This window comes from Lonchura striata, chromosome 6 (genome assembly GCF_046129695.1).
Source record: "Lonchura striata isolate bLonStr1 chromosome 6, bLonStr1.mat, whole genome shotgun sequence".
Classification (NCBI taxonomy): Eukaryota; Metazoa; Chordata; class Aves; order Passeriformes; family Estrildidae; genus Lonchura; species Lonchura striata.
This window is the reverse complement of record NC_134608.1, coordinates 68,286,101-68,308,470: the sequence shown is the minus strand read 5'-3', so window position 1 is coordinate 68,308,470 and position 22,370 is coordinate 68,286,101. Positions and strand designations below refer to the sequence as shown.

Sequence of the window (22,370 nt, the reverse complement as noted above, 5' to 3'; positions counted from 1 at the left end):
CCAGCTTACCCAAGGACATAAGATATTATTGCTACATCTGCTATTGCTGCACTATGCAATTTTCAGCTACTGCTTCACTAACTGCACGTAGTCATGTCCTTTCTCACGAAGCCATTCATCCACAAAACTCTCCACATTTCTTATCAGTCATGCTGTGACATTCAATAGCCCATTATCAGCAGATGTCTCCCCGAGGGAGGATTGATTGTGGAAGAGATAAGGAAAAACTGCCCACTTAACACAGGACAACTGCCATACAGATGGCAAAAAGAACACATCTTGCATTTCAGTCTGGGACAGGAGGACACAAACAAAATCAGCTGAGAAGGCGGCACTCTGAAAAGCAAACCAGAACTGACAGAAAATGAATGGGACAGAAATCAATAATTCTGATAGTTTTACTTATTATCAAAATAAATCACACCCACCCAGCCCCACACAATCCTGACCCCACACCCTCAAATTTGGATCTCACTTCTCCCGATCACCTTCCAACCCCATCTCATCCTGGAGGCTGAGGAATTGAGCAATTTTAGCATGGGACTGAGGTGGGAACCAGCCATTTTGAGGTAGGATTGAGTCACTTTGAGGTGACAGACAAATCCACTTTGGGTTTTGGAGTGCAAAGATATGGAGAATACTACCAGATATCCCCCAAGAACCCACAAATCCTCCAGAATATGTTCCCAAACAGTAAAGTCCACCTCAAATACCTCTAAAATGGTGGGACTTCTGACATCTCTGGTCAATACTCTTTTTAGTAATTTTTCATGTGTTTTTAAGTGATAAAGACAAATCAGAAGTAAATTAGGGCCAAACCAAAACCAGAGACCCCTTGAGCATCCCCTGGACACTGGACAAAACAAACTCAGCAGAAATCAAAGTTAACCCTACATAAAATGCCTTGAGGAAGATTTGCTCTTCCCACAAGTCATTTCTGATGGAAACACAAATAAATCCCAAACATGAATAGACAAACAACAGAAGCAATTCTCTGGCAATTCCAAATTTCATCAGTTCCAGCACAGCTCCAGCTCAGATGCTGGCAGGTTCCAAAAAAAAATAAAAAAACAAACAAACAAACAAAAAAAAAAAAAAAAAAAAAGGAAATTTGGCCCAATACAGATTATTAAAAGGAAGGGAAAGTTCTGTGTAGCTGTCACAAAGGTGACAGGGACCAAGGAAATAATGCTTCTCCCCCCAAAGCCCGTGAATTCAGGAGTTATTTGGGAATTTACCTACTTGAGCTGGGCTTATTGGTGAATGATCCTTGTCAGTCTTGCTGGTATCATTTGGTCCCTTTCCTCCAGTGATTTTAACAGAATTTTCAAAGAAGGAAAACAAAATATTTTCTTTACACTGGCCACCCACAAGAGCCATTTTCCTCGTAAGTTCTCCCAAAAGTCACTCAGAGGAAGCTCCATCCAAGCTTCCAAGAGTTCCTCCAGAAAGAGCCACAAACTCCTCAGAGGACAGAAACATGCTGTTGTCAAAGGCACCTGCGGTCAGACAACAGAGCCCTGAACTCACTGTGTAAAATAATGTTGCAATCTGGATAATAAAATTGTTAGAGAGATGCCTCTGCCCCAATTAAGGTGCTAACAAGACCAAATCCAAAGTGGATTTTATTGACCAGTAAATGTGAGGTGAGAGAGATGGAAAGAAAAAGAGGAGAGAGCAAGGGAGTGACAGGGACAGAAATCTCCCCTGGGGTGGGGCAAGTGTGACATTATCCCCTGTGTGCTTGGCCTTCCCAGGGTGAGGGTTTTACACCTGAGCCAGTTTGGGTAAGGGGGGTGGTGTTCACCCCCCACTCCGAGCAGGGATTGCCTCACTGTTTCAGGTTTCAGTGTCAGATGTAACCAAAAGTGTTTTCAGTCCCCATCTCCATAAGCTGTTATCAACAGGTGGGGCAGTGTTCTTTATCTCTTCCATGGCTCAGCCCTGATAACACCCTTCAGGGGCCATCTTCTCTTAATGGGCCATTCAGTGTCACTGCAGCACTGATAAAATTACATCATCCCATTGTGGGATGCTCCGCCCAGGGGAGGAACCAAGCATTCCTACCTGGATATAATCTCACCATTTGCAACACCACAACCACCTTGCCTACTGGATTCCCAGAGGACAAGAGCTCCATAACCACCACTGGACCTTCAGAGGAAGACCAGACCCTTCTACAGGATCACGGCTTTGACAGAATCACGTTTATCACTCAAGCTGGGCTGCAGCCACCATTTCATCAGACTGCTACCACCACCCTGAGCAACGGGGTGTCAGGGTATATCCTGACTCTGTCAGATTAAGCCAGTGTTTCTGTATCATTGCCTTGATCTTAATTTTCTTATTCAATTGTCATTCTGGCTTAGACTCTCTCCCTGGTTTGCTTTGAAGCCAGTACAAAATTCACTGTGCTCATCCCTTGTTTTCCTCCCAAAACAGGATTTCCCGTACCCAAACATTTGCCAGATGGAGAAGAAGGTTGCGAGGAAGAGGAAGATGCCCTGGTACACCGAGGCTGGTGAGGAGGAAGTCAGTGCCCCTTTCCCCCTCTCTCCTGCTCCATCTCCCTGCCCAGCCTGGCCCCCGGCTGCAGGACAGCCCCGCTGCCGGTGCCCTCCTGCCGGGGACGCACTGGGGAGATCTCCTTGCCCTTCCCTGTGACACGGAGGCAAATCCCATCCTCTCCTTGTCTTTCCTTCCCCAGACCAGGAGCTGAGGAATGAGACCAGGAAGGACAAATCCCTGCAGCAGAACCTCATGAAAGAGGCTGTTTTGAGCAACTCCACAGCGCAGGAATCCAACAGGGAGGAAAAGCCCCAGAGATCCCACAGGAGGAGGGGCTGCAAACCCAGTCCAGGATGCTCTGAGGAGGAAAGACCCACTCTGGGCCAGGAAGGTGTGCAGAGCTTCAGCCAGAGCTCAGAGCTTGTGGTCCCTGAGCAGCTTCATGATGGGGAGAAGCCCTACAAGTGCTTGGAGTGTGGGAAGAGCTTCAGCCAGAGCAACAATCTGAAACAACACCTGATGATCCACACCGGGGAATGGGCCTACAAGTGTGGCGAGTGTGGGAAGGGATTCAGCTGCAACTCCCATCTTGTCAGGCACTTACACATCCACACTGGGGAGAGGCCCTACAAGTGTGGGAAGTGTGGGAAGGGATTCAGCTCCAACTCTCACCTTGTCATCCACCAATGCATCCACACTGGGGAGAGGCCCTACGAGTGTCCTGAGTGTCAGAAGAGGTTTCACAGCATCTCTGATCTCCTCAGACACCAGCGGATTCACAAGGATGAGAGGCGTTACCTCTGCCCCGACTGTGGCAAGGGCTTCAAGCAAAACTCCCATCTTGTCAGCCACCAACACATCCACACTGGGGAGAGGCCCTACGGGTGTCCCCAGTGTGGGAAGAGCTTCACCCGGAGATCTCACTTGACCAAACACCAATGGAGCCACCAGTAAGGGAAGTCCTGAAAATTCCCCAGCTGCAGGAAGAGCTTTGTGCACTACTCCAGTTTCATCCCCCATTGTAGGACCCTGTTGGGAAGAGCCCTGGTGATCCATGTTCCCTGTGATACATGCTGGTGTCCTGGTTTGTAAGATAAGCTTGTATTCTATTTGCCATCTGTTGGAGACTGGGCAGGTTTGTTTTCTCTTCCAAGAACAATGGTTTGCTCCGAAGAGGTAATGGTTTGTTAATGGGCCATTGACTGACTCACTTGCAGGGCTGGTAAACATAACACCATCCCATTGTGAGATGCTCCACCCAGAGGGGGAAGCCAAGCACTCTTATTGTATAAAGTGGTACCTTTTTGGAGACAAAGCAGCTCTCTCTCTCTTTACGGGATTCCCAGAGAAGCAGCTCTCTCTCTTTGCGGGATTTCCCAGAGAAGCAGCTCCTTCGGCAAGATTCCCAGGGAAGTGGCGGGAGCGTGGTGAGGCGGCGGTGGCGGAGCTCGGAGGCAATCCTGGCGCAGAGGAAGACCGGCCCCACTGCCACCAGATCTTCAGAGAAAAACTGTACCCTTCTAAAGATCACCACTTCAGCTGCAATTCATCAGCCACTTCAAGAGGAGCAGCTATCATTTCAACCCGACTGCTACCAACACCCCGAATCCTCAGGTTGTGGACTTTATCACTAGTCTTGTGTGTACTGATTGCATTTGCCTTTTTAAATTGTTATCTAGTTTTCTCCTAGTAAAGAATTGTTACTCCCATTCCCATATCTTTGCCTGAGAACCTTTTAATTTAAAAATCCTAGTAATTCGGAGGGAGGGGGTTTACCTTCTCCATTGCACAGGAGGATTTTTGCCCTCCTTCACAGACTCCTTTCTTGTCGAACCAAGACAGCTGGGAAGACACCTGTCTATTTTCCTGCCTCTGCCAATGACCTGATATGGGATTGAAGGACATGAGGGTCTGGCCATGGCCCTGTCACTACATTCACTCCCACCTCAGGTCATTGCCAGGGTTAGGAAAGGGACTCTCTCTCTCTCCCTGAGGAGACAGGTGTACTTTCCATGCAGGAGGAAACACGTGGCCAGGAAGATACAATTGATGGTGATGTAGTTTTCCCTGTAAGTAGTTTTTCTTATCCCTTCTGTTTTCAATATATTTTCTGTTTCTGTTTGTTCCTTATCTTGTTGCTGTTCCCAGTAAATTGTTCTTATCCCAGGTAGGGATCTTTCCCTTTTTCCTTCAATGGAAGGTGGGAGGGCAACGAGCACCAGCAGGGTTTTAGCAGGAGCAGGAAATTGAGAAATGCCATTCTCAAACCCCGGCCTGTGGAAACCGAGCATCCCAGCTTGTGCCAGCCCTGGTGGCCATGGCAGCAGCCTTGGGAGCGGGTCCCTGGCTGGGGCTGAGGGAACCTCATCACTCTGGTGCCCAGGGACAGGAGTGGAGGGAGCGGCTGCAGCTGAGTCGAGGCAGGCTGAGGTTGGATCTCAGGAAAAGGTTTTTGTCCAGAGGCTGCTGGGGCACTGCCCAGGCTCCCCAGGGAAGGGTCCCAGCTCCAGGGCTCTCTCAGCTCCAGCAGCGTTTGGACAGCGCTGCCAGGCCCAGGCTGGCAGTGTTGGGGTGTCCTGTGCAGGGCCAGCACTTGGACTCGAGGATCCTGATGGGTCCCTCCCAGCTCAGCCAATTCTGTGGTTCTGGGATCCCATGAGCCTGGGGATGGGAGTGCCAATGGTTGCCATGGCAACGGGCTCCAGGCCTGAGCTGGTGTCCATGGCAACCACCCCTGGCATGGGGTCTCCATGGAGCTGCCCAGGGACTGACCATAGCAACAGGGGCTGGTGATGGTTGCCATGGAAACCGACCATAGCAACAGGGGCTGGGGATGGTTGCCATGGAAACTGACCATAGGAACAGGGTTTCCTGGTGATGGTTGCCTCCTTAGAATGAGATTTGTCACTGGACCTTAGAGGGGTTCCATGGGCACTTTCCAAGTGTCTCCAGGCTGTTCAAGAGCTGGAATGTCACACACAGAGACAGGGGCTCCATGGAGCCCTCCCAAGGGTTTCTGGGGATGGCAAAGAGCCGTGTGGTCAGAGGCAGTCACAGTCATTCCATGGTGACCTCCCAGGGCACCTTGGGTTGCAGAGGCACTGATCTGTCACAGGCACTCACGGGGGCTCCACAGTGACATCCCCAGGCTGCCAAAGAGCCGGGATGTCACAGGTACTCACAGGGGTTGCTGTCATGGGCAGAGTGGGAGCTTCAGGCAAAAGCTTTATTTCATTATTGGAGAAACTCCTGCTGAGTCATGAGATGGAGACACCCAGCAGCCACCATGGGTTCTAAAAGCCCTGCAGAGGCCCCAGACTTCTAAAATTCCTTTTAAGAGAGGAGACTGGGAGTGACTGGATCCAATACCGGCCCCAGAATTTGTCAAAGATCTATGTATAAATGATTGGACAGGTAGAATTGAACAATTTGTCAATGCAATTGGTCCCACAGGATTAATGATGGAATACCAGATATATTTATATAAATACAATCAGATCATGACTAGACAGTAAGCTCTTAACCAGAGTTATTTACTCCACAGTCCAGAATCTATAACAATTATAGGATATTCTGCTCTAGGAAGCAATTTTGAAGTCAGCAGGGCCTTGCTGGAGTGGTTTGAGCCCATTGCAGGCAGAGCCTCCTGCTCCAGCAGGAACTGCCTTTCCTGTGCCAGGAGCAGGGCAGGTCCCGCTGCAGGAACAGCCCCAGGCCAGCCCCAGCACAGGGAAGGCCTCAGGCACAAGGGCAGAGTGCCGTGCTGGGAGCTGTGCCAGGGACAGCCCGAGGCACCAAAGGCACCTTGGCAGCAGCAGCTGCTTGCAGGGCATGGCCAGAAGCCTCCCTTGGCACCCGGCCTGGTGGCCAGCGCTGCAGAGCTGCTGCCTCAGGGCTCATTTCTGGCTGGGCTCTGAAAAGCCACTTCTGCTCCAGGAGCCTGACTGGGAAGCCATTGGCCCAGCACCCTGGGGACAAGATATTATCAACAAAACTCTTCATGCCAGCAGAGACAAGGAAGGGGCAGAGGAAAGGGGAGAGCCAAGCCCAGGGGACAGGGCTGCCATGGTGATGGCTGTGAGGTCACTGCCCCTGCAGCAGCCTGGCTGCCCTCAGCAGATGTTCTGGCCAGAAGTGTTGTGAGGGCACCCAGCACATCCAAGAACCCACACAACAGGAATTCCATCCTTGGGGAGGGGATTTCACTGGGTCAGGTTGCACACACGCCCTGATTTTTGAGCATTTCTAGGATGGGAAATCCACTTCTATAGAAAAACAGTTGCTGTTTCATGCCACTCTCATCACTGTAAAATATTTCCTCCTTCTAAGAAGTTAAAATCCACTCTCGTTCAGTTTAGAGATATTGACCATTATTCTGTCACTGCTAGACTTGGGAGAAAATAACTTTGATAACTATTTTTCCATTTTCACAGATCTTGGGGAGGACCCAAATATCTCCCAACATGGGGTTTGAAGGCTTCATCACATAACAAGCAGGTAGAGGCTGCAGGCTCTGGGCTCAGTTGTATGCAGACTGAGGACAGAACAGGAGTAGCCTGGGAAGGATTGAAGGGTGGTTCCACAGATGCTGGAGTTTTATTTCATTGTATAAAACAGCCAGAGAAAGGAATAATGGCACCAAAGATGTAGAGTGCCCCTGCCCAATGAGGTGGGAATTTTACCCAGACACAGCATCCGGCGAGAGTATGACTTAAAGAAGATTCCACCCCTCCACACTGTGAGGTGTGCCCTGAAAGCCCAGGAAAAGACACTCCACCCTATCTGATCAAATTAGGAATGGGCCCAGAATGTTCTTTTTCTGTACCCTTATTGTCTAAAATTGTGCTGCAATGTCCCCACTGTAGTTTTTTCCATTGATTGTCCTCCTCAATCCACCCCTTTGCAGTCTCCTTCTCTTAATATTGCACCTTGATCCTAAACTCCACCCCTACCCTGTAATATAAAAATGTTGACCCTACCACCTTGTTTCTTGTGTTGATCCCTGGGAAAATGAAGAATCCTCGGTTTTCTACACCAAGACCTGTCCTGTTGCCTTCCTTTCCCTGTTGGTCATTGGTGTCTGCCTGAGGTCTGAGACTCTGGGGCCTGGGGCAGTTGTTGTGCCTTTTGCTGCAGCGGAACACAACAGTGCTTTCCTCCCTATGGAAAAGAACTGTCCTTATCTATGCAGAAATGGCTGAAATTTGGCTTCCAACTCCCAAATTCCCTATATCCAAGGGTTGCTTTCAGACAAAAGCTACCAGGAAAGCGAGGTCTGGCTGCCCTTGGCCTCTGATGTCTGCCTTTCATCTGCCCCTCAAACACCGGTGTTCTGTCCTTTCCTTCCTATGGAAAGAACCATCCTCCTCCAAGTGTCCATGTCTAAAATTGGGATTCCACCTCTAAAATTCCCTATATCCAAGGGTTGCTCCCAGCCAAAATCTGCCAGTACTGTCAAGTTTGGCTCCCCTTGGCCTCTGGTGGCTGCCCCCACCACACTGGGGCTCGGTTCTTTCCTTCCCATGGAGATCACTGTGACACTGTGGGCACCTCATGGAACCAAGGGGATCATTGTGGCACCTCAGGGCTACCTGGAAGCAAGGGACCATTGGGACACTGTGGGGCCCCATGGAAGCGAGAGAACATGGACCAGGTCTGGCTGGCTTGGCTTGCCAGGGGCCACCTGACAGGTCTGGCTGATGTTGGAATGCCAAGGGCTGCTTCTCATCAGCTCCTGGAGCAAAGGGGCTATGTGCTTTCCTTGCTATAGAAAAGAACTGTCTGTGTTCAGATGCCCATTGCCAAAGCTGGTATTCTCCCTAAACAATTTCCTGTATGCAAGAGTATGTCTTAGGAAAAAGACAGCCAGCTCTGGCTGGCCTTCCACTGTGGCGGTCACCTTTCATCTGCCCCTGAAAACCTGGGGCTCTGTTCCTTCATTCCTGTGGAAAAGAAATGGTCTTCTTGTCCATGGTCCATGGCCAAAATTATAATGTGGCCTCCTAAAGTCCGTATATCCAAGGTTTGCTCCCAGACAAAAGTAGCCAGGACAGACAGGATGGGTTAGCCCCATCCTCTGGTAATTTTCATAGACCATGAGCTTAATATTTTTTATTAGAAAACACCTTGGAGAGGGCCCAGGGATCTCCCAATGAGAGGTTTTGGGGGCTTGGGCACATGACCGCTACATATGGACAAGTTACAGATGAGAAAGCCTGGCTGGGTCTCTGTCCCTTCTGGCCCCACAGAGGTGCCGAGGCCGGCCCAGCCCCGTCTCGGCCGTGGGGCCGGGCGGCTCCTGCCGTGGGGCCGGGCCCCTTCCCAGGGAGCCGCCAGGCGCCATCGGCTGCCGGGCAGGGCAGGGGAGGCCGCGGGGCCGAGGCCGGGCCGTGGCTGCGGGTGCTGACATCTGGCCCTGCCGAGCCCTGCCCCGCCGCCAGCCCGGGCCCGGCCAGGATCCGCCGGGCCCCAGGAGCAGCCCCGGGCCGGGCCGGCTCGGCCAAGGCTCTGCCGCCCTTGGGCTTCGCCCGCAGCCGGTGGGCAGGGCAGGAGAAGCCATCGGCCCCGGCCGTGCTGCTGCTGGGCTCTGGCCTGGCTGCTGAGATCCTGGCCCTGCCCCAGCGCGGCCCAGCCTGACACAGCCCCAGCGCAGCCGCTGCAGAAACCTCCATGGCAAAACAGCTCCGGCCGCAAGCACCGAGCCCAGCCGGGCTCACGGAACCATCTTCAGCCCCGGGAGATATTGACTCTGCCAGTGCTGCCATCCTCCCTCCAGTGAGAGAAAAGGACACAGGGCAGGCACACAGAGGAGCAACATGAACACACCGAGGGCAGGGAAGGGGAAGTTGAGTCCCAGATGGGAGGGATAAGAAGATGCCTTGATCTTGGGGCTGGAATACTCTGCTAAAGCTGTGGAGAAGGATGTCATTGATACATCAGACTCTCTTTTTCCCTGTAAGGCATTGAAAACATGGAGAGATGACTTGTTTCAGCAAAGGCCTCCATGCTAAAGTAAGCAAATGTTGCAGTAGCTGTGAACCCATGAGAGGTTTGAACAGAGAAAGGGAGAACAGTGATGAGACCCTGTGCCTTCAGGGAGAGAAGAAGACCTCTGTTCCCAAAGATGAAGATGATTTTAGAAAGAGATTAAGAGAACCGTTGCTCTTAAACAGCTCATCTCAAAATTAATACCCCATAAGCTGACAAGGGCCATAAGCACATCTGTGGGAAAATATGGGAGGGAGTTCATGATTGCAGATTTCTCCAGGCAGCTGCTATTTGTGGAAATGAAAAGCCATGAGATAACTGTTTTCTTGTGTAGAAGTGTCCATAACATTAACAAGAGGAACTTCTCTGCCTAAGTGCAGTGAAGAAAGACTATTTTAGAGATGGTAAACTGACTGAAAATTTTAGGTTTTGTCTCTTTACATTGTCAGGTTGTATGGAGAGAGGAAGTGTTCTGAAAGTTTTGTTCTGATTCTTATTACTCTTTCTTTAGTTATTGTTAATACAATTTTATTTATAACCTTTTAAAATTTTGAAAACACTTTGCCTTTCTCCTAATCCTATCTCACAGCAGGAAATGAGTAAGTAAATTCTCATGAGTGCACTAGTAATTAGCCAGCAATGAACCCACCACACTAATTGAAGCATTGGCCGAGAAATCTCAAAATGATGAACCAAAACAACTACAGAAACTTCCTGACAAACTGCACGAGAGCAGAGAGAAATCGAGGCACAGCCATAGTTTGTCAGGACTTGCTTGATCCTAATGAGCCCCGTGGTGCCTTTGGAGCTGAGCCCTGGAACCTCAGAGCCTGAGAGGAGATTGCACAAACCTTTCCAGGAGTCAAAGTCAGAGGAAAACCCCAAAGTGGTTGGAGTCTAAAGCATTATTGGGAACCACAAAGGTCCATCTATACCACAGGCTCCTCATGGACTCCTTGGAGGAGAGAACTGGAGGCCAGGATGGCACAAGACCCTCTCAGAGACTGAAAATGGCACAAAGAACTCTCAATGTGGAAAGGAAAATCCAAAGTACCTTACAAAAGTTAAGAATCTCAAAGTATTCATGAGCCCCACTGAGTGTCAGTACAAAGCTCTCAAGGGACTCATTAAAGCAGATAATTGGGGAAATGATTGCACAAACCTCTCACAGTCTGTATCAAAAGGCAAACACCAAGTACCTTAAAAGAAATGAAGTACCATGAAGCATTAATGGTCCCCACTGAGTGTTGTTCCTGACAAAGCCTCTCCAGGGACTAATTACAGCAGATAATTGGAGGCCAGGATTGCAGAAACCTCTCAGAGACTCCAAGGCAAAAGCAAAAGCCAAAGTCCTTTGAAAAACCTGCAGTCTCTGGGAGCATGAAGGAGCCCCCGGGGCCATTCCTGACACAGGCTCCCCAGGGACTCCTTCCAGCAGATCCTTGAGGCCACTGGGATGTGGGCCAGGGGGGATGCTGAGGGCAGGAGCAGGGGCTGACAGTGCCCAGCCTGGCTGGGGCTGTGCCAGGAGGCCCCAGGGCCTCAGGACAAGGTGTCTCCTCACAGCCCTTGGTGGCACAGACCCTGCTGTGCCCCAGGGCACCAAGACTTGGCTTCTTTTTTTTCCCACCTGTCATCAGTGCCTCCAGTTCTCTGATCTGCCTGGGACCTGGGGACACTTTCTCAGTCGTGTCCCTCAGTGGGACCTATTAAAAGTCTAAGAAACTTTGGAGTTGGATTGTGACTTGGAGCTCTGGAGAGGTTTCTGCAGCTCCCTCTCAGGGCCTGATGTTCAGGGCCTGAGCACAAAGCCCCAGAGGGTCATTAAAGTCCTTGTGCTGTGTCTGTGCTGCTGAGCTGGGCCGGGCTCCTGGCACAGAGGGTGATCCTGGCAACCAAGCAGAGCTTCAAAAGCACATTTCTCTTGCTGAGCAGCTCTTCTTCCAGCCCAGCAGGGCTGGGGCACTGCCTGCAGCCAGCGCGGGCACAGCACAGAGGCACAGAGAGCTTCAATCAGTCAGGGCTGGGAAGGGGCTGAGAAGTGCCTGGGGCAGAATCACTGCCAGCCCTTGGCACAGGAACCTCTGGCTGCAGGGCAATGCAGCTGCAGCTCCTGGAGAGATCTCCTAAAGCTGGAACATGCCAATGCCCACAGACCCTGTGAGTGCATTCTCTGCTCATCTCCTGTGCAGAGCAGCCAGGGGTGCCCAGGGCTGTCCTGCAGAGCAGGGTCCTGCAGCCCAGGGCGCTGTGCTGGGCCAGGGACTCTGCTGCCTGCCAGGGACAGCTCTCAGCCGGCCCTGGAGCTGCTCCCAGCGCTGGCCAGGAGCTGTGGGGGGAAGGAGCCACCCTGAGCAGGGCAGGTGCTGCTGCTGAGAGGGGCTGGCTGGGGCAGGGCTGCTCCCAGCTCCAGACCAGGCTGTGCACAGCTCCCGAGGGCACTTCCCAAAGAAGGTAAGCCTGGGATTGCTGTAAAGGTCAGGAGCTTTCCTGAGAGTGTTTTCAATTTCCTGCTTGGAGCAGGATGGGACAGTTGGTTCGGTGACAAAAAGATTTTTTCTTTTCATATATTTTTCACATATTTTTAGTTCTGGAACTTACTATGAAATTGTTATAAAACTATAGTTCTTACCTAACTCTATTAAACTCTTAATTAACTCTAACAACTATTATAGAGATAATATAATAATAATCCTTAAATAACTGTAGTACGTTTCCTTACCTTTCTCCTAGATTTAAGAACAATAAGCTGATTTTCTAAATACATTTTTAAAATACTAGATTGTCTTACTATCAGGAAGTGGACGTACAAGAAAAGCATTTTGGTTTTAGAATGTGAGCAGTGATAACAAAAGGCTGGGCAAAGAAGCCTTGGACCTACTCCAATGGGTTGAGCCAGGGGTGTGTAACTGGGGCAACTGAATCTCTTCTTGGATGGTCCTATTAAATATCCTAATTAATCAACCATAATAAATTGTTTAAATAAGAGTTTGAATGTTCCTCATCCCCGCTGGGACACCTGGAAGCTTTCAATAAAGGTCTGGTTTTTACTTTACTGCTCTAACACTATTGCAAAGATCCTTTTTTTCTGTTTTGATTATAGACAACAGGGGGATGAGAGAAGAAAAACAGGAATTGTAATCCCAGAATCACAGAACATTCTGGGTTGAAGGGATCATCAAAGGATTGTTTGGACATTTGCAGAGACTCCAGAACTGTGACTTTGGGTGGTCAGTATCTCTGCTGGGAGCCTCCCAAAGGGCCTTCAGCCACTCCTCAGCCCTGGGCAGCAGCAGCATCACCTCTGCAGGTGGGGTAACAAGCCCATCCAGCCCGTCACCTTCTCTCAGCCACAAGGAATCCTTTGCCTCTCACATCTCTCAGTGCCAAACTCTGAGTGCAGCAGGAATATTGGGGATTTCTGACCTCAGAGAGCCAGCAATGGTGTGTGGGTAGGAAAAACATTCCCTACATATTTTCCCTGCTGTCCATGTCCTCCAGACATGGTAGTGCAGATGGTACCAAACCCTTCTGCAGTATGAGCAATTCCCCTGACAACTCCTGAATATCCAGCCTTGTCCCTCTGCCACATGGCCACAAACCCACGGCAGTAGGGCAGGGATGGCTCCTTGAGTGCCCCCACACACAGCCCTGCCTGCTCCTGGCACACTCAGCCAGCACAACTGGAGCTCAGGCAGGGACCTGGGTGAAGGTTTTCCCAGAGCAGGAACAAGGGTGGGTGAGTCCCAGCAGGACAGGCTGCAGGGAATGGCCCAGGTTTGGCTCCAAGCATCCTCTCCTGACTTGTCCCTGTCCTTTCTCCCTGAACAGGTGCCCATGTGCAGCCACAGCAAATGTCCAACAGCAGCTCCATCAGCCACTTCCTCCTGCTGGCACTGGCAAACACGCGGCAGCTGCAGCTCCTGCACTTCTGCCTCTTCCTGGGCATCTCCCTGGCTGCCCTCCTGGGCAACGGCCTCATCATCAGCGCCGTAGCCTGCGGCCACCACCTGCACACGCCCATGTTCTTCTTCCTGCTCAACCTGGCCCTCAGCGACCTGGGCTCCATCTGCACCACTGTCCCCAAAGCCATGCACAATTCCCTCTGGGACACCAGCACCATCTCCTACACAGGATGTGCTGCACAGGTCTTGTTCTTCATGTTCTTCATCTCAGCAGAGTATTTCCTCCTGACCATCATGTGCTACGACCGCTACGTGTCCATCTGCAAACCCCTGCGCTACGGGACCCTCCTGGGCAGCAGAACTTGTGCCCACATGGCAGCAGCTGCCTGGGCCAGTGCCTTTCTCTATTCACTGCTGCACACAGCCAATACATTTTCCCTGCCCCTGTGCCATGGCAATGTCTTGGGCCAGTTCTTCTGTGAAATACCCCAGATCCTCAAGCTCTCCTGCTCCAAATACTACCTCAGGGAACTTGGGCTTCTTGCTGTTAGTGTGTGTGTAGGACTCTGATGTTTTGTGTTCATTGTTTTCTCCTATGTGCAGATCTTCAGGGCTGTGCTGAGGATCCCCTCTGAGCAGGGACAGCACAAAGCCTTTTCCACCTGCCTCCCTCACCTGGCTGTGGTCTCCTTGTTCCTCAGCACTGCAGTGTTTGGCAATCTCAAGCCCCCCTCGATGTCCTCCCCATCCCTGGATCTGGCCCTGTCAGTTCTGTACTCAGTGATGCCTCCAGCCCTGAACCCCCTCATCTACAGCCTGAGGAACCAGGAGCTCAAGGCTGCACTATGGAGACTGATGAGAGGAAGGTTTCAGGAACATTAAACTGCTGGCCAATTTCTGCAAATAACCTGTAATAAAAGTAATCTGTGATGCTTCTTATTGGTTTCATTTTGGAGGTTCTTTTTCTTTGTTTTATTTCTTAATCTTGTCCACAAAGGAAAGCCATTCCATGTGCCATTTCTCATTTTGCTTCTTTCCACCTTCCTTGTGCCCACAGACTGTGTCAATGAGGGGCTGCGCTCTCAGTGGCTTTAAAGGAACTAAAGGATCTCTCAGCAGAGTTTTCTGCAGAGATGTGCTTTTGTTGACTTCTCTGGAGCTGCAGCAGCATTGTCTGTGTGCAGAGCTGGGGCAGATCAGTGCTGGCACAGCAGCTCTGCTCCTGCTGGCCACACTATTCCTGATCCAGGCCAGGAGCCATTGGCATTCTTGGCCACCTGGGCACACTGCTGGCTCATGTCCAGCCTGATGTCCATCAGTCCCTGCAGGTCCCTTTCTGCCTGGCTGCTGTCCAGCCCCTCTGTCCCCAGCCTGTAGCACTGCAGGGGTTGTTGTGGCCAAAGTGCAGGACCCGGCACTTGGACTTGTTAAACCTCACCTTGTTGGATTTGGGCCCTGGATCCAGCCTGGCCAGGGCCCTGTGCAGAGCCCTCCTACCCTCCAGCAGACCAACACTCCCAGACAACTTGGTGTCCCCAGGGTTCCATGAGGCCCCAGAGTGTCCCAATGGTCTCCATGATTCCATGAGGCCTCCCAGTGTCACAATGTCCCTTTGATTCCATGGGACCCCTTGGTATCACAAAGTCCCTTGGATCCTTGGGCCCTGCAGTGTCACAATGTCACCGTGGTCCCCCAAGGCCCTGCAGTGTCACAGTGGATCCTTGGTTCCATGATGTCTGGCGGGGCAGCAATGCTCTCCTTGCTCCCACAGTGTCACAAAGGCCTCTTGGTCCCAAGGGACACTGTCAGTCTGTGGTGGTGGCGGGCACAACTTTCCCTGGGAGTGTTTTGTTCTCACGGGTAGGAGCCATGGGAGCCCAGCACACACACACACACGCACACACACACACACACACACACACACACACACACACACACACACACACACGGAGCTGCTCAGCAGTGAGGACACGGGAGGGCCCAGGCATGGAGCTCCAGAGAGGGTTTATCTGGCGGTCAAGGGGTCTGGGGGTTAAAGACAAAAGAGGGTTTAGGGTATAAATACAGGAACAGAGGGGGTTGAGGAGAGCATCAGGGATGTCAGGGTTTAGGGGTGGTACACAGGAAAAGGGACTAATAGGGAATGCCAGGGTGGATAGGCGGGGACATAAAGCAATGAGAAGACAGGGAAGGGAGAACTTGCTAGAACATGAACATATGAGGGTAAAAAGGTTAGGAAAGGCCAACAGGCCAATTTGGAGGACAGATCTGGGACAAATTAACACAGTGCTGCAGAGTACCATGGGGGAAGCTTCTGTCCTCACCCTGAGCTGTGAGGAATGCCCAGAGCCTAAGGTGCATCTCTCCAGGGCATTGCTGTTGCCCTCTCCCCAGTAAGCTCACAGGCCTCCACACACACACACTGGAGATGTCTGGGGCCATTCATCATTTCTCTGCTCTCAGCACCGAGGCAATGGACTCTGGCACAGCACTGAGCTCATGCCTGTGGCAACCACCCCTGGCCATGGGGCTCCATCGAACTGCTTTCAGGAAACCCCCCAAGAGTTTGGGAGTGCCCCAAAACTGCTTCAGGAATGTGAGATACCCCAGCATCTTTTCATGAATGTAGACTATTCAAAAACTCACTCAGTAACGGGTTCCCCCTATCTTAATCATCCCCAAACTTTGGCTGTTTATTCCAGACCCCACCTCACCTCCCCAATGCCAACCCCAACTCACCCCAGCCATCCTGGACATCAAGACTTCTTCCCAGGCTGTACTTCCCCCATTTCACACCTCCCAAACCCCATCCCACCCATCCCGCCCCACCCAATGCCCATCCTGATTTGCATCCCACTTTGCCAATCTCCTTGCAACCTAATTTCACCCTGAGATGCAGTGGAAGCAAGTAGTTTTGGGGTGGGATTCAGTAGTTTTTAGTGGCACTGAGTGGTTTTGAGCTGACAGATCTGTCCTTCTCACCTTTGGAGTGCCAAGAAATAAAGACAACTAAACCAAATACGCTCAACACCCCCATTTCCTCACAGATATCTCCTGGAATCGAAGATTCCCCAAAACACAAGTAAAATGTGAGGCTTTAGATGCCTTTGATGAATTTGTTGATTTTTACCACAATTTTCTGTGTTTTGAATGGAGGAAGAGAAAAGATAACTGGAGCAAAAATAAAAGTAACAGCAGCCAATTCCCTCTGTGTATCACAGGGAATGTGGTCACCAGGGCTCTGACCAGGGCGGGTCCTCTGATGGGGATGGAGCTGGAGCAGCACACGAAGCTCTTCCTGCAGGCGGGGTTCTCGCAGGGCTTCCTTTACTGGTGCCTCCGCTGGTGCTGGGTAAAGAACAAGCAGTCTGAGAAGCTCTTCCCACACAGGAGACACTTGTAGGGCCTCTCCCCAGTGTGGATGGGCCAGTGGGTGACAAGGGCAGAGCTGCAGATGAAGCCCTTCCCACACTCCCTACACTGTGAGGCCTGTGAGACCAAGGGACCATTGTGACACTGTGAGGTCTCATGGAATCCTGGAGAGCACTGTGACATTGCTGGGCCTCATGGAACCAAGGAGACTGTAGTGACACTGTGTGACTCCAGGGAATGTCGGGATCATTGTGACACTGAGAAGCCCCATCAAACCAAGGGTCCACTGTGACACCACGGGGCTTCATGGAACCATGGAGACCATTATGACTCTTTGGGGTGTCATGGGACCAAGGGACCATTGTGACATGGTGAGACCCCAGGGAGCCAAAGGTCCATTGTGACATTGCAAGGCCTCATGGAATCATGGAGACACCATTAAGAGACTTCACAGCCTCATGGGACCAAGGGGCCATTGTGACACTGTGGGGCACCATGGAACCAAGGAGACCATTGTGACACTGAGGGGACTCATGGGATAATGGAGACCATTGGGATACTATGAGGCCCCATGGAATAAGCAAAGCATTGTGACACTGTGATGTGGCTGCAACTCTCTGGCCACAGAGCTGCAGGCACAACTTTCCCAGGCATCATCCTGGGGAAGGCTGTGAGAAGCTCAGAGAAAAGATTGAGAAACAATTCTTACCTTCACTTGCTGCACCTGCTGTTGCGAACATGTGGAATGTGTTATGGAGATTTGTTACCAAAAGGTGATGTCTTAAATGGCCAGTGGTGCTGTTGTTTGCATTCAAGGACCAATCTGGTCTGAGTGCATTGGACTGTCTGTAAGCACAATGAGTTTGTCTGAATAAGTATAGTATAGTATAGTATAGTATAGTATAGTATAGTATAGTATAGAATAATATAATAAAGCAATTGATCAGCCTTCTGGAATGATACAGTCAATGCTAATTATCACCACGATGGGGATATTATGCTACAATACTGTGAGGCCTCACGGCACCAGTGAGACCATTGTGACTATGGGGGGTCCCCACAGAACCAAGAGGGTCATTGGGACACTGTGGGGCCTCGTGAAACCAAGAGGCCTTTGTGACACTGCAGGGCTGCAGGGAACCAAAGGTCCATTGTGACACTGCAGGGCCTCGTGTCATCAGTGTTCCATTGTGACCCTGTGGAGCCAAAGGAGATCATTGTGACATCGCAAAACCCCAGGGCCCAAAGGTCCATTGTGACATTGTGGCCTCATGGAACAGAGGAGTCACGTGCCATTGTGGGGCCTCAAGGAACCATGGAGACCAATGTGACACTTGAGGGTCCCATGGAACCAAAGGTCCATTGTGACACTGCAGGGCCTCGTGTCATCAGTGTTCCATTGTGACACTGTGGAGCCAAAGGAGACCATTGTGACATCGCAAACCCCCAGGGTCCAAAGGTCCATTGTGACATTGCGGCCTCATGGAACAGAAGAGTCACGTGTCATTATGGGGCCTGAGAAACCACGGAGACCCCTGGGACACTGCGGGGCCCCAGGGAACCAAGGGAACATGGAGCAGGTCTGGCTGGTTTGGCCTCCAGGGGCTGCCTGACAGCTTGGCACCTGCAGGGTCTCTTCCCATCTGCTATTGAAGCACTGCGGCTCAGGGCTTTCCTTCCTATGGAAAAGAACTCCTTCTCTAGGCACACATGGCCAGAATTGGGATTTCACCTCCATTTCCTTATATCCAGGGATTGTTCCCATGGACATATTGCCAGGACAAATCTGGCAGGAAGTTGTTTGGAAAGGGTCACTGCTTATCTGCCTCCAAAACACGGGGGAAGGCTCCACACTTTCCTTCCTTTGGGAAAGAACTGTCCTGCTTCTCCAGGTGCCATGGCCTAAATTGGGATTGTCTCCAAAGACTGCCCCTGGACAAAATCTGCCATTCCTGACAAGTCTGCCTGGCCTTGACCTAGTGAGGCTCTCACCTGCCTTCCAAACACTGGGGCTCTGTGCTTTCCTTCCTATGGAGAAGAACTGTCCTTCTCCTGTAGGTGCCAATGGCCATATTGGGATCTCACCTCCAATGTTGACTATTGTGACAGAGTGGAGGAGATTGTTGGCTGGAAACATTTCATGTGTAGGGGAGGAAGGGGCAGGTCCAGCCTTGCCCTGCCCTGGAACCCCAGCACTGCCCTGCCCTGGAACCCCAATCCCCCCAGAGCCTCTATCCCAGCCCAGCAGTGTCTGCCAGTCCCTGGCACAGCACAGGCAATGCTCCACAGCCACCTCTGGAGCCCCAGCCCAGCTCCTGAGTGACCAAATGACCCCAAGTCCCACCTGGGGGAAGGTCCCAGGAAGACCAAGGGGTATTTAAGGCTGACCACAAGGCAAGCACACATCTTGACCCTACCTCCTCTTGGAATTTCCAGCTGAACATTGCTGGAATCCAGGAGTTGGTAGCTGTGTGTGTGCTTCTCTGTATCTTATTGTTCTCTCTTTTTGTATCTACCTCTTCTATTTTTGTACTCTTGCAAATATTATTTAACTTAAAATTGAACAGGCTTAGAGTTTGTGAAGTTGAATGGGCCAAGTCAATACTTTGAGAAGTTTTTTTTGTTGATTGAATGCCATATTAAAACGTTTCCCAAAGTTTCACTGATTTTCTAAATTTCCCAGTAAAGGCTGTTTTGTTGCTTAGAGCTCCTGAGAAACTCTTGATAGTATTGCCCCAGTGCATCCAACTCAGAGGACACAAATTATTGTCACTCCATTTAAAAGTCTCCTTGAGAGAGTTTTTTAGTGGATGGGGGTCAGGGCTTGTGTGTCCTGCTTGGCACAGCCCAGGCAGGGCTTTCACAGCCCCATCCCACACTCCATTTCCCAGCTGGAGCCGCTGGTGCCTCTGAGTTCTTCTGCCCCAGCCCCAGGGACGCTCTCCTTGTCTGCCCATTCCCCCAGGGTCTCTGGGCAGGGATGGCCTCAGTGGGGGCTGCTGACATCCTCAGCAACTTGGAGGCTGCTGCTGAATTTTACTGCTCCAGAGGCTTCTTCAGCCCTCAGCTCTTCAGTTCCGGAATTCAGTGCCCCAGGGATCATTAACATTCAGAACACCTTAACAAGCCAAGCCTCTGGGAATAATTTAAGTTTTCAGATCCTTTCTGGTTGATTACACAGATTTCAGGACCCTATTCAAACTGAATACACCGTATTTACAAAGACCATGAGAAAAGATTTCTTAGGTCCTGTTTAGTTTTATTATTTTTTTTACTGTTAAGAAATTTATGTGTGCAATCTCCAATTGACACTGAATGCAAGTACCTCTTTATGCAGTTGGAATAGATATGAAAATCAAGACCCTTTGTGGCTGACAATCCATCAGACTCTGTCCCTACCCCTACCCCACCATTTCCCCCATCCCAGACCTGGCACTCAGAGCAGCCTTGTGCAAATGTGAGCTCCCTCCAGCCCAGGCTGCACCTGCAGGTTTCAGCTCCTGGGCTCCAACTCCCACCTGCTTTCCTTGGAGAAGGAGCTGCCCAGACACAGAGGGATGTTCACTTCTTGCCAGCCAACAAAGCCAAGGGAAGGCACAGCTCCATCAAATGCAAAAGTCATTCCTCTGCTGGATATTAAATCCACTGTGCACAGCAGAGAGTCTCAGAGCAATGGAAAACACCTTCTGTGCCCAGCACAGATCCCAAAGTCCCCCCAAACCCTACCTGCCCCAATTCTGCCCAGATTTGCTCTTCGCACACACGAGTCACAGGCTGAAGTCAGGAGCTCCCTCCATGCCCAGAGGGAGGGAAAGAGGGAAAGTGGATGAAGAGCTCTCCTGTGCAGAGCCAAGGTCCAAGTGCAACCCCTGCAGTGGGAACCACAACTCATCAAAGAGGAGAGCTGGAAACACCTGAAGGAAGAGGGAGAGGAAATAATAGATTGAATATTGGTGACACTACTCAACAGGAAGATTAATATTTCTTCTCCTGCCACATGCAGGAAATTACTGTCTCTGGTGGGAAAAAATTGCTATTTCTTCAAATTACTCAAATGACCCAGATAATAAAGATGTCCTTGAATATTATGAAACTAACAGGCATTAAAACCTGCTCCCCTTTCCAGGCAGACATCAGCTGTGTGCCCATGAACAGGCAGTGCCACTTGTGCCCTGAGGTGCCAAGCTGGGACTGGATCTCTCCGAGAGGAGCTGAGGGAGAGCAGAGCACCTTGCAAGCTGCAGGTCCCTGCCAGCCCCGCAGGGCTCCTGTGCCATCAACATCTGCTCTGCTCCAGTCTGGAACAGGGCCCAGCACGGTGCCGGGACCATCAGAGAGCTGAGGTGTGTGCTGGAATTCCATGCCCTCCCCATGGCACAGCAGCCCTGCATTTCCCTGCTCCAGCCTTGGTCTCCAGCACAGCCATGGAGGCTCTTTGGGCTCCTGAGTGTTCCTGCAGCCCCCAAGGGCAGCTGAGCTCTGCCTTGGGCACAGGCAGCCCTGGCCAGCGCAGGCCATGCTCAGCAATTCCTTGTCTGTGCCCGGCCTTGCTGCCAGCCCCGGCAGCGGCTGCGTGGCCCCTCTGTGGCCCTGTGCTGGCCCAGCCATGGTGCCACAGCCCCTGTGCAGCCCAGCCCAGGACAGGAGCATTGCGGCTGGGAACGGCCCCTGTGCCGTGGGGCCCTGGGCAGCCTTGGGGCTCTGTGCCCCATGGCCTCCCTGCTGGGCAGCCTCTGCCAGCTCCTGCAGAGCCCGTGGCACCTGTGGGGCTGCACAGACAGCCCTGCCCGGGCTCTGCCGGCCTCGGGGCCAGCAGAGAGGCGGCCAGGGCTGGCCATGGCCGGGAACAGGCCCTGAGCCCCGCAGGAGGATGGAGCTGGGTCACAGCCAAACTCAGCCCAGGGCAGAGCTGGGCTCAGCAGCCAGGGCTGCCCAGGGCTGGCACAGACAGAGGCTGGCGCTGACAAATGTCCTGGGCCCCTCCCTGCTCTGTTCGTGCCCCAAGGGCACAGAGCAGCCTCCTCTCTCGGGCTCTTGCCTGTTTTCAATGCCTGCCCAGGCGCTGGCCCTGCCCCACAAGGCCTGGGCTGAGTCCTGCCCCTGCCCGCTCAGCCAGGCTGAGATGGACACTGATGGTTTCTGTGCCAGGCTCTCCCAGCCCAGCCCAGCTCCCTGCCAGCTCTGCCAGCTGCCCTGAGCTCTGGGCAGCACCAAGGGCCTCTCCCCAGCACAGCCCAGCCGGCTCTGGCCCCACAGCTCTGCTCAGCCCAGGCTGCTCTGGGCACTGCCCCACGGCCTCAGCCCCTGCCAAGGGCACAGCAGCAGCTGCAGCTCAGCCAGGACTCAGCCCCACCATGGGGGAAGGGGCTTGGCCAAGGCCAAAGGAGCTCCCTGGCTGCCCTGCTCCCCTCTGCCTGAGGTGCTGAGAGCTCTGCAGCCCCTCCTGCCATCCCATCTGCCCAGGCCAGCACAAGAGCCCCGGCCCTGGGGCCCTCCAGAGCTGCTCCTGCTCCAGGCCCAGGGCCCATCCCAGAGCTGGGGCAGCCACAGAGCTGAGCCCATTTCTGCTCATTGCTGCTCTGATGGGGATGGATCCAC

At 52.0% G+C, this 22,370-nt stretch overlaps 1 protein-coding gene across 1 annotated transcript in view; it reads left to right on the top strand.

The window, feature by feature from the left end:
• LOC144246561 (uncharacterized) overlaps positions 1–22,370 on the top strand; it is a 1,050,450-nt gene that overhangs the window by 911,931 nt on the left and 116,149 nt on the right. Inside the window, exon 14 of the mRNA XM_077784471.1 lies at positions 2,947–3,235. Within this exon, the coding sequence (XP_077640597.1) occupies positions 2,947–3,235 (289 nt within the window). The remainder of the gene's footprint in view (positions 1–2,946; positions 3,236–22,370) is intronic.